The sequence below is a fragment of the Nesoenas mayeri genome (assembly GCF_963082525.1).
Source record: "Nesoenas mayeri genome assembly, chromosome: 9".
In the NCBI taxonomy this organism is placed as follows: Eukaryota; Metazoa; Chordata; class Aves; order Columbiformes; family Columbidae; genus Nesoenas; species Nesoenas mayeri.
The window spans coordinates 5587068-5598922 of NC_137557.1; the positions used below are offsets into that span (position 1 = coordinate 5587068).

At 54.4% G+C, this 11855-nt stretch overlaps 1 protein-coding gene across 1 annotated transcript; it reads right to left on the reverse strand.

Moving 5' to 3' along the window:
- Window positions 1-4194: 4194 nt before the first annotated feature.
- LOC308043776 (uncharacterized protein C2orf72) lies at window positions 4195-8897 on the reverse strand (the record flags this gene model as incomplete). Its single annotated transcript, XM_080350073.1, has 3 exons — window positions 4195-4286; window positions 5458-5574; window positions 8372-8897. The coding sequence occupies 3 exons, from the start codon at window positions 8895-8897 to the stop codon at window positions 4195-4197; spliced, it is 735 nt and encodes a 244-aa protein (XP_080206199.1).
- Between the last annotated feature and the right edge of the window lie 2958 nt (window positions 8898-11855).

Here is an 11855-nt window from a genome sequence, read left to right on the forward strand (position 1 = left end):
GCCGCCCGGCCCGGAAGTGCCGCGAAGGACCCCTTCCGGCAGGACCTCGCTGCTCCCGGCGAAGCTGCCCGTGGTGATCGCCTGCGCGGGGCGGCGGAGAAGAAGCCAGGCGCGAGCGGGACAGCTGTGCCTTCCGGGGCCTCGCTGCGCCGTGTGCTCCCTCCCGGGCTCCCTTCGCTCCCAACCCCACACGGACCCGCGGGGTCCGCACCGGCCCCGCACACTCCGCAGACCTCACTCCGAGCTCGCAGGGCTTCACCCCGTCTTGCAGGCCGACCCCCTGGACCCCAGGGCCTGTCACACACCTTGCAGCCGTGGGGAAAGGCATCACCCGCACCCGTCTCCCCTTAGAAGGGGAAGCGCCTGTAGACAGAATGTCCTGAGTTGGAAGGGACCCACATGGACCATCCTGTCCCTGCACAGGACAACCCCACAGTTCACACCATGTGTCTGAGGACCTTCAGTCTCTTACTGAACACTGTCAGGCTTGGAGCCATGACACCTCCCTGGGGAGCCTGTTCCAGTGTCCAGCACCCTCTGGGTGAAGAACCTTTTCCTAATCTCTGACCTAAACCTCCTCTGGGACACCTTCCTGCCGTTCCTGTCATTGGACACTAAAGAGAAGAGTTTGGCACCTGCCCCTCCTGCTCCCCTTGTGAGGAAGCTGTACAGGTGCACCTACCAGCCCCTCCCCAAATACTTTCCCAGCCTGTGCTTGGTTTGCAGGCACAGAGCAGTGCCCAGATCTCCCATGCCCTTGTGTACCTGACGCTGCCCCGGTTGTGGAGGAGTCTGGGGTCATTTGGCTCCTGCTTTGGTTCCAGGACAGACGGACAGGACAGCCCGTGGGTCTGCACCAGGGAAGATCCAGCTTAACAGCAATGCTGTGTTCAGTTTGGGCCCCTCATCATAAGGAGGACATGGAGGTACTAGAGAGTGCAGAGGAGGCAACAAAGCTGGTGAGGGGCTGGAGCACAAGTGTGATGGGAGCGGCTGAGGGAACTGGGGCTGTTCAGCCTGGAGAACACGAGCTGAGGGGAGACCTGATCACTGTCTGCAACTGCCTGAAAGGAGGTTGGAGCATGGAGGGGGTTGGTCTCTTCTCCCAAGCGACAGGACGAGAAGAAATGGCCTCAGGTTGCACCGGCGGAGGTTCAGATTGGATATTGGGAAAAAATTCTTCACAGAAAGGGCTATTGGCCATTGGAACAGGCTGCCCAGGGCAGTGGTGGAGTCACCATCCCTGGTGGGTTTAAAAGGTGTTTACATGAGGTTCTTAGGGACCTGGTTTAGTGCCAGAGTGACGTTCTGGTTGGACTCGATGATCCTGAGGGTCTCTTCCAAAGGAAATTATTCTCTCATTCTATGATGGTGAGAGGGTCACCTCTTCTGAGATGACTAAGAAGATCTCCAGCCTTCCCTGCCGCCCACAGGTGAGCAGCCACCTGAGCTGCATACAGACCAACCCCGCTGACCTGGATACCAGGTACTGGGGTCACTTCCATTCCCTCCCAGTATACTTATTTAAGCCAAGAGAAATATCCAGTTAAACCGTGAATAATGCTACATTAAGCACAACAACATGGCAAGCAAAAAATAAACTGAAGCATGTTCCAATTCAGAAATTCAATGTCTTTATTCTTTACAGCAAGCACGTAAGATAACAGTGCCCATAAATTGTTAAAACAATTAAACATGTAAAACTATCTGCTGTACCTCCACATCCCCAGATAGTGCAGAAAAAAATAATTCAAATAATTTTTATTCCTCAAAGGAAAACAATACTTTGGATCCCATGTATTCCCACTCACAGCTCCTAAACCCCAGGCAGCTCATCCCCTTCCACTAAACCTCACTGCAAGGGTAAACTTGCTTAACTTACTTAAAAATTACCAGTAAATAAATCCATTGGATTTGTAGCACTAAGACAGGTTTAACTGCAAATCTGTACTCTTGGGCCACCTCTTCATTGGTAAATTCTAGGTGGCAAAGGCCAAATACTGCAAGAAAATAAAGATTCACCTGATCATGCTGTCAAGTTCTACTGGACTCACTTAACCAAGGGCTTTATTGGGAAAGTCCGTAACTGCCCAGCGCTGTGGGCTCTGCAGTGAGGAGGAGCAGAGCGAACGCACCGCACAGCAGACGGACGCAGGGACAGGGCAGGAGGAGACCCTCGTCTCACCAAGATGCACTTACTGCTTAGTGTTCAAGCCCTGGGTCATGAATACGGCCACCCACAGCAAGTGGTTATATTTTGTATTTTCCACCTGCTCACAAGCAAAGAAAAGCTACAGAAATCCTGCAGGCTGGAAGGCGAGCGGGTTCGGTGCCCTCTCTGCAGAGCAACATGGTCTGTTAATGTCAGCTGCCTTCTAGATTCCTTCTCCCCAGCCCACACCCACACAGGAAAGTGTTTCTGCTGTGACGAGGTGTGACATGCGATTCCCCAAATGCTGCTTGTAGAGACTTAGCAGCCACCTACCCTCTCCCTCTCACCACCTATGGGGCAGCTTCAGCACCTTAGGGCTGTATTTCAGGCAAAGCTTTCCTACGTAGGCTGGGTCTAACTATCCCAACACATTGAAACCAGCAGCATGATAACACGGATTTGCTGAGCACACTGGGCAACGCTCACCCTTGCTCCCACCCGACCCCACCGGTGAGACCCAGACAACCTCAGTTGCTCTCTCCCAGCCAAAAGGGCAAAGCAGCACCATCACTATAGGGACCAACTCTGAACCCACAAGCTGCTACGCTCCACTCCAGCATCACCATCATAACCCCGCTGTGAGGTAGGTAGGTGTTCCCGTCCCCATCCTGCTGGTGGGGAAACTGAGGCACGGAAAAATTGTTGAAAAATGTTGATGATCATGGTAATGAGCAGAGTGGGTAAAAAACCATCCCTTGCTCCAGGTAAGAGCTGGAGAGCTGGTGAAGGCACACGGCTGGGAGAGACGTTTCAGACACTTCAGCTGCCACTGGGATAAAAGGAGCCAGAGAGAGGACAGACATGTGTGGAGGACATACTGACACCATTCAGCAGCTAACCCAGAGAAGCAGGCAGGACATGATGTGTTGAAGTTTCTGCTCTGAGCCAGATGAAACTCCAGAAGGACAGTGAGCCCCAAACAAAACTCAGCCGTTTGTGCTGAAAATAAAACCAGATCTGTTTTATGTTGCATTAAAGTAAGAATAAAAAAAGGTATTATTAGCATTATAGAAACAGTCCTCATAAACCAAGGATTTGTAATTAATTGTGTTGCCCCACAGGCTACAGTCAGCCCTTTGGAACTACTTAAATAGCTTATTTTAAATTTATTTATGAAGCAGCCACATCTTGTTGTGCTGCAGGCCACCTCCAAGACCTGCCACCACATGGCTGTGGAGATGTCCCAGGTGAGATGGGTCTCTCCATAACCCCATTTACCACCAGCCACTGAGTCCATCTGCCACCCCCTCCAGCTCATCAGTCTGTGAGCACCAGGACAAGCCAGAGGGACGGATCCTGCTCCCAAACCACACTCTGCTCCAGCTACCGTTACTGTCAGGATCTTCAGTGTTATTCTTGCTACCCACAGTAGGCTGTTACTGCATTCTTCATGTCACACAGTTACATTCAAGACTCTTCAGCAGCTGGCAGATACAAGACCTCATAATTAGGCCCATTGCAGTCTCAATGCCACCATGTTATTTGTCTTTTTTTTTTCCTGACCAGAGAAGGTGGGATCTTCAAAGCAGCAACAAAGCAGGAAAACAAGGCAGCACAGTCTGTTTGCCAGGGAGGCCAACCCTGGCAATCTCAGCACGGAACTCTGCTCAGAATTAGAAAGCTCTTTCTTCAGGCAGGTGGCTGCACTTCGTGCTCCAAGTCCCCATGTCATCTCACCCAGGATCTGGGATACGTCCCCAAAGGGCTTCTCAGAAGCCTGGTGTCCAGCAGCAGCTCCTGGCACTCCTGGCACCCCCAGCAGCACAGTGCAGCAGGGTGCAGCAGGGGATGGTTCTCTGACATGGACCTCAGAAGCTCTTGACAGCTACAGAAGACCCTGGTGAGCTAAGCCGAGCAGCTTCTCCCCAGAGCAGTGGGTCCTCAGAGGAGAGGGTGAGTGGACACGCACCAGCTCCTCCTCCCACTGCTCCAAATCCACGGGCCAGATCTGGGACACGGACCGTGCTGGGCGCCCAGCAGCTCTAGGTGCCTGCACCTCCAGCAGCTTCTTCGTAGTTTCCATTGGGGGACAGGCTGGTCAGAGCCACTTCTTCCTCAGGGTCCTGCAGGTCATCTGCAAAAGGCAGAGAGAGGTCAAGGGAGAGCTGAATGGGAAACCCTTCTTCATGCAAAATGCAACTTAAGATGAAAAGAAAGCACGGAATGAAGCAATTGATACTCACAACAATTAGCACAGCTAATTTTTTTCCATAACTGATTCTCATTTTGTTTTACCAACTCAACATCGCTTCAACAAACAGGGGTGATCTGTGAGCAAAGGAGCACAGGGTGCAGCTCCCTGGTCTCCTGTGGTCCCAGTGGTCTCAGCACAAGACCACGAGGTGTCACCCACCTGGCACTGACAGCAAGATCAGGCACTTAAATTTTCTGACCCAGAGGATGTGTCTCAAAGCTGCACAAATGGGGCATTTCAGTTGTTTTCTCTCACCCTTATGCTTTTTAAGGATTTTATGTGTTTAAGAGGCATTTGGACACCACCTTTAATAACATGCTCTTAACTTTTGGTCAGCCCTGAAGTGATCAGGCAGTTGGACTAGATGATTATTGTAGGTCCCTTACAACTGAAAATACTCTATTCTTTTTACAGTGAAGAAGCTTCCTCTCCTCTACATCCTCCATAGAGCAATCTGGATCGCCACACCATGCACCTCGTAGCTTTCTGCATGGGGGCACTTCTGCAAAAATAAAATCACTGCTGGGAAAGGCAAGCACAAGTGCCAACGGCACAGCAAAGGCTGAACGCTAGGCTACTCGTTACCTGAACAATTTCCTTTAGAATCGGGGAGCCCAAGGTTGACTCTGCCCTCTTCCTCCTCCCTGCCAGACCCAAATGCAAGTGGTTTGGGAACGCTCCTTCCAGCCACGTTTGCAGAAAACATAATGTAAGATCAGGGTGATGCTTCCAATTCATTGCTTAGGCAGACAGCAAAACGCAGCTGAGTTCAGCAGTGCTCCCAGGGGTGTAGTTGGGCATCGGAACTAGTGTGGTTTTATTTACACAAGTGAAAGGTCAGAAAACAGGAGGATGGCAGCACATCAGCCAGGTGTGTGCTGGTTGTCTTCAAATTCTGGTCAGATCACAGCCAGGGAAGAGACAGCAGCTGCGGACTTGGAAATAGCCTAAGGAGGCCACCAGCAAGGGGTCTGGGCACCAGCACCACCAGGAGTCGGTGAGGAACCCCTGACAGTCACAGCGGGAGTACAAGGGAGGGCGCTGGGCATACCTGCATGAACATGGTTTGCACCTTTTGCTTCGTAACTTTTTTCCCGGCTCCTCTGGCTCCAAGAAATGCACCGCAGGAAGGATGGGAGCCTCCACCTCTCTCTGTCTTTCACATCTTCTGGATAAACCAGAGAAGATTAATTCAGACCAGCGGCAGGTCAGCCCTGCTGCTCCCCCACCTCCCTTGCTGCTGACTCGCAACACCTCCCTTCCACAAGCCAAACTCTTCACGGCAAAACCAGATCCACTCCGCACAGCCCACGCCTGTAAAGCACAGAGCAGCTGCTGGCAATCCTTATTTCAGGCTGAAACCTCTCTGCTACCCTGGACATTTGTCCCTGGTGTTGGCTTCTACTTTGCCACCTCACTGCCAAAACCATCCTGGATGCGGCAGCCCAGAGCGAGCAAGAAACGTGGCAGGAGCTCGGCCAGCACACGTGGTGAGGCTGGGGACTGACACGGTGAGGACATTCCTGCAGGAGGAAGTTTTTCTATTGGATTATCACACATCACCTGCCACATCAGCCTGTTCATTGCTCCCCACTTTATTAAGCAATTCCTCCCTCTCAGACTTGCAGCACACTGAAAACTACAGCTGCAACTACTTGCAAAATGCAGAGAGCATGTGGCCTCCATCCATTTATTCTGGAGGACAACAAAGGTCACAGCAAGTTACTACAGGCTTTCAAGCCATTATAGTAAACACTACAGCAGCTTGTAAAACACTACACCAGCGTATTTTACATGGTCTCCAGCAGCAGTCGTTCAGCATCTCCATTGAAATACCATCCAGCCTTTCACCTCCTAATCAGATAACAAATGATAAACCACTTCAGTGTCCTTCAGCTTATCGAACCATTGCAACACTGAATGGGTCACAGTGACAGTGTTTCCTGCCAGCCAACAAACCAAAACCTCCAGCCAGAAACACATCCCCTCCTCGCACTGCATGGGGACTCTGGACACCACTGAGGCACGACAGGAGAGCAGCACAGCACAGTTCTGCTTAGATGCAGGAACCCCACTGCCATTCCTGTCCCAGCTCCACCACACAAATAACAGTGTCCAGGACCCTCCCAGCACGGGAGGGCTGCACCTCCAGGGCAACTGTCATGGGCAGGGCTGAGCAGCCACGTGAGTGGAAGAGGCTTTGAGGCTGGGCTGAAATACAAAGGTCACGAGCACACATACGCAGAGCCTTAAACTCTGTACACCTCCCAGCATCCTCATCCAGATGCAAGAGCATCTTGTGTCAGCACAAGCCCCTTTCAAAGTCAAGAGGGGAAACAGGACAAGTTCAGCCCCAACCAAGGACATCTTTGAGGTGGCATCCCTAGAACCTGCTTTGCAGGCTGCTCTGGAGCCCCATGCCCATCTTTCCCACAGTTCTCCCTCACATTACATTAAAGGTTTTATTCCCATTGTGCGCTGCTTGTGGGGAAAGCCACGAAGCAAAGGAGACCAGGCTGCAATGAAGCCGATGCCCAGCACTGCCAGGTCCCCAGCTCTCTGGAGACACGGGTGCACCTGGGGACCCTCTGGTCACACGGAGATTTCAGAAGGTAATGTTCACAGGAGCGTGGAGAGAAGCTGCCCCTGCCTAAGGCTGAACCCTGCAGCTGTTGAGCATCCTCATTACTCATACAGGTCCTGGGACACTTACATGACTAAGAGCACCAGGCAGTGCATCAGAGGTAAACTAAAGCAACATGCAGAGTCCTCCTACCCACCATGCTTACAAAGCACAAACACGCTGCAACACCCCCTCTGGCTCCTTCTGCTCCTCTTTCTCACCTGCTGCTATGCTGCTTTCATGTCTGCACAAAGGACAAAGCCACAGCTAGCCACAAAACACAGGTACTGAGCCAAGCGGCAGCATGTGCAGAGGTAAGAGAAGGTCAGGTAGGCAGGAATGTTTTTCTGCATCTGCAGCTGCTGTCCCACAAGGCTGCTGCGACCAGAACTGGAGTCCTGCACCCTCATGGTGGGTCCAGGCCATCTCAAAGCTCTTCAATGTTCAGATCCAGGATTCTGGACTGAGCTGATGGCCGGAAGAACCTGAGCTGCAGCAGCTCTGGGATCCCACAGGAACCGTCAATGTGGTGCTGCAGGCAAGTGCCAGGATCCCTCAGGATAAAGGCAGCGGGAGAGCAGAACACCAGAACCATTGGAAATGATGGGGAGCAATGGAAAAGCGGGAAAAAATGAAAGAAAGGAGGAAGAAATGGAAACAGCCCGAAACAATCAGTGCCAAAGATTAAAGTGAGCGCAGGCTGTTTTGCTTGGCTGCTGTGACAGCAGAGCCTGCGCAGCTTCCCATCACCCAACCAACATTTGCACACAACCACAACTCGCCTTTTGCCCCAGGGCAAGTGCTGCTCCTCAAAGCCTGTTTGACACCCAGCTTCCATCGTGCATAAACTGGCCACCAACAGACGAGTGGTTTTAAACCCAAGCAACCCAAACGCCCAGTTACTGTTGTTCTTATTCATTATGCAAAGCCAGCACAAGCATCTTCCTCCTGCAGGAAGATCAGGTCCTGCCTGCACCCCAGTCCTGCATCCCCAAGAACACACATCCATAAGCACATGGATGGCTACAACATCACAGCCGGCAGCTGCCACAACCCCAGAGCTGCTATAGTGCTTCCCTGCTGTTTGTCCTCTCCATCTGCCAAGACTGGGAACCCCACCAGAAAGAGGCAGATCTCACTGGGGTGGGGGAGAAGATCCCATCAGGAATGGTCAGATCCCATTAGGATGGGGCAGATCCCATCGAGGAGGGGAAAATGCCACAGGAAAACGGAGCAAATCCCACTGTAGAATCCCACAGCCCCGGGGTGGGGAGAGAGAGAGGGAGAAAGTGAGTAAGTAGCCCGGTCACCCGCTGTCCCCGCGGCCGGTGACCCCCGGTACCTGCGGGGTGCTGCAGGGCGGCCCGCAGTGCGCGGCAGGCGGCGGCGCGGCAGTCGCGCAGGGCGGCGGGGCTGCCGGGGCTGTACCGGGCCGCCTGCACCGTGCCGGCCGCCGGGAAGTGCCGGCGCAGCGCGGCGTCCAGCACCGCCGCGTCCTCCCCATCCCCGCCGGCCAGGAGGACGCCGACCACGGCGGGCGGCGGTGCCGGGGGGAGGCGGCCGCGCACGTCCCGCACCACCTCCCGCAGGCGAGCCCGGGCCCCGCGGCTCCGCGCCGCCCCTCCGCGGCACAGCACCAGCAGCAGCCGCGCTGCCAGCGCCCGCTGCCCGCCGCCGACCCGCCGCCGGGACCGGCACGCCGGCCCCGGCCCCGGGGGCGCCTCGTCGCCCAGGAGGTCGCGGGCGAAGGCGGCCAGCGTGGCCGCCGCCGGGGCCCCCTCCGCCACCTCGGCCACCAGTAGCACGGCCGGCCGGCCGCCCACCCGCTCCACCAGCGCCCGCAGCTCCTGCAGCTCCGCCGCCGCCATCCCCCGCCGCCGCCGCCGCGCACCCTGCCCGGCACCGCGCACCGCCCCCGGCCCTCCGCACCGCCCCCTGCCCCGCCACCGCCCCGCACACCCTGCAGCCTCCCGGCCCCGGGCACCAGCTCCAGCACCGCCCCCCCGCGCCAACCACCAGCCCGTGCGCCCGCCCCGGTGCTGCGGAGCGGGGGGCAGGTATCCAAGGTACCCCCACAGCCCCATGCAAGGCCTGCAGCGCCTCCAGCCCCGTCCCGGGACAGGCATGCTCCCTCTGGAGAACAGCCCCTGCCTGCTGCCGGGGGGGCACAGCGGAGACGCTCCGAGGGGGGACCTGGGGCTCCCAAATCTGCCACACGACCGGCCCCAGAACCCTTGCACACGGCTCCCGCGAGGCTGGTCCTGTTACCAGTGAGAAGGTGATAAAATTTCAGACGAAAAGCATATTCCTAGGAAGCTGAGAGAGGGATGAGTGAAAGCTGTGGTGGCTGCGAAGTGGGACACATGCAAGACCTTGATAGGGGAGCAGCTGATTACGCACCCCCAAGGGTATAACATGCCCCTCGGGGTGTAACACACCACAGGACACAGATGGAGTGGCTTCTGCAGGCAACCTGTGCCATGGGGGACACTATACTCCCACATACCCTGGCCAGGCTACAGCCACATCAACACCACCCTTCGGGAAACAGTCACCTCAAAGGCCAACTCATGCATGAGTGCAAAGCCTCAGAAGTGCTTCAAAGCCAAATTGCAGCCCCTACCTCGCACACTGCAAGTCCAAGTTCCTTCCCAAGCCAGTCCTCTTTGGCTTCCCCTCTGCAAACACCACATCCATCCCCTTCCATAGTCACAGCCTGACTAGCACTGTTAGTGCTCCACAGTGTCACACACGTCCCACCAAAGCACAAAATGTTTGCAGGGATAAGTATGGAGCTATAACCAGGGTTTGGTGCTGGCACATGTTACACAGCCTCAGCACAGGAAAAGGCCCGTATCCCATGATCTGGCTCCGCCAGCCCATGGTGAATGAAATCCACGTGATGGCAGCCACCGTGTTTGGCCCTGGCGCTTGCATGATGTTGGTATGCCTGGCAGGTGAGCCAGAAAGGTCCGATGCACAACATGTGGTAAACACTTCCCCGTTCCACATCAGAACAGGCTCCTCCAAACAGGTAATGTCTTATTGCAAGAGTCTGGCAGGGGATAAACAGCTCAAAGGTGCAAACAGTCAGTCACCTTGGCCAGTCACTCTCTGTGGCCGTTCGGAGCCAAACCATCTCTGTGGGGTGGACAGAGGAGGCTCCAAGAGCACTGGGGGCAAAAGCAGAGCCAAAATCCTGGAGCAGTGATTCCCAACAGGTGTGCTGGGGGAAACTTGCGCCACCAAGTTGGCTGAGGTGGCGTGCCGGCTCCCTGCCCATCCTCATGGCCACCCGTCCCCAGAGCCCAGCACATCAGCAGCCACCACGGGGCAGGGATGTACCACAGGCTGGTCTCCAGGCACAGCTCAGGAAGGTCACTGTGTGCGACCAGTTTTAAGCCAGGAAAACATTTGTCCTGGCTATGACAGGTTTCGCAAACGCTGTCCCACACCAGCACCCAGGGACTGAACAGCTTAAGCGAAGGTTTCAGAGGGACTTTCTGTCCTGGATCCTAGCACAAGTAACTTGCTCATTGACAAGTGCTGATAAGCAAGTCAGGAGGGGACATAAACCAGAAGGATTAGGCTCCTCTTCCAAAGCTCAGGGTCTGTTGTTGCAAGAGCTCATGCTCCCATACCAGCATGGTAGCCCTGAGAGCAGCTGTCAACATGGCAGGGCTATGAAGTCAGACATAATTCAACAGCCAGGTGTGGCCTTAGTGTTGTCCCGATTTTGTATTTATAAGGAATTTTCCTCATCTGTTCAGAATTCTGCTCTTGGTCCTGTAGAGAAAAGCCCCGAGTGTAACCAGCATCATGAGCTGTGCCAGCAGCAGCAGGAGGGCACAGGAGCAGGTGCTGGTCCCCAGGAGCCCTCACTTTGGGGTCTCTCACACTCATACTTTCCCCTGCTACGGAATCTCACCTACAGCCCTCGCACAGATTTGTTCATGAGCCAGTCACAAGCAGAAGGTCTCTGGGAAGAGGGACCAGCAGCTTCGGCTGCTCCCCACAAGGAACAAGCCAAAGACAGACACTGGCTTTGCCCAGTTTGACCAGGGAAGCCCAGGACTCCTGAAGCTGGCTCTACGGAGGCAGGATGCTTCCTGCAAACTGCCACAACAAGACCCACAGCATGTTTAAACTCCACATGAGCTGCCAGCTCAGCCTGTGCTGTGGTGGTGCCAATTATACTCTGTCTAATGGGCAAAGATCATCATAGCACAGACCTCGCAGGGCTCTTTTCAAGCAATTCTGTGCCAGTGACTCACATAGAGACCCCAAAGTTCCCTGAGAAGTGGCCTTTCAGGTGGGTGATTCTCCAAATTTGTGAAGATAATTTCTGCAGAGAAGATACGGAAAAAATGGAAGTGTTCTTCCTAACTCAGCTCAGACGGGGCACCACTGGCTCCTTCGCTGCAGCAGCCCTGATGTTTAAACTGCCAGCACAGCCTCTAGAAACTAATATTTGGGGCCAAACAGAACCGTTCTTTGTGGCCACTGCAATTCTCTAGTCAATTTTGGGTACACAAGTACCATTGCCAGCAGAGGCTGGTTGGAAAGGCGAGTGTCACCCACAATACCCAAACCACCTTGTTTACATTTCTGTACTCATTAACAGAGGTAAGATCTAACAGCAAATACAACTCTATCTTCCTTTATGTTACTTAAAGAGGCACAGCCCAAACAGTTCAGGGGCAGTCATCAGCTCAGCAGTATTTGTAGAGCCCAGCAAAGCAACCTCAGAGCTCTGGCAGGCATCTGTGTGAAAACATCATGTATTTACGCTCCTTCAAACATCCATCTGACAGTCACATTTGTAG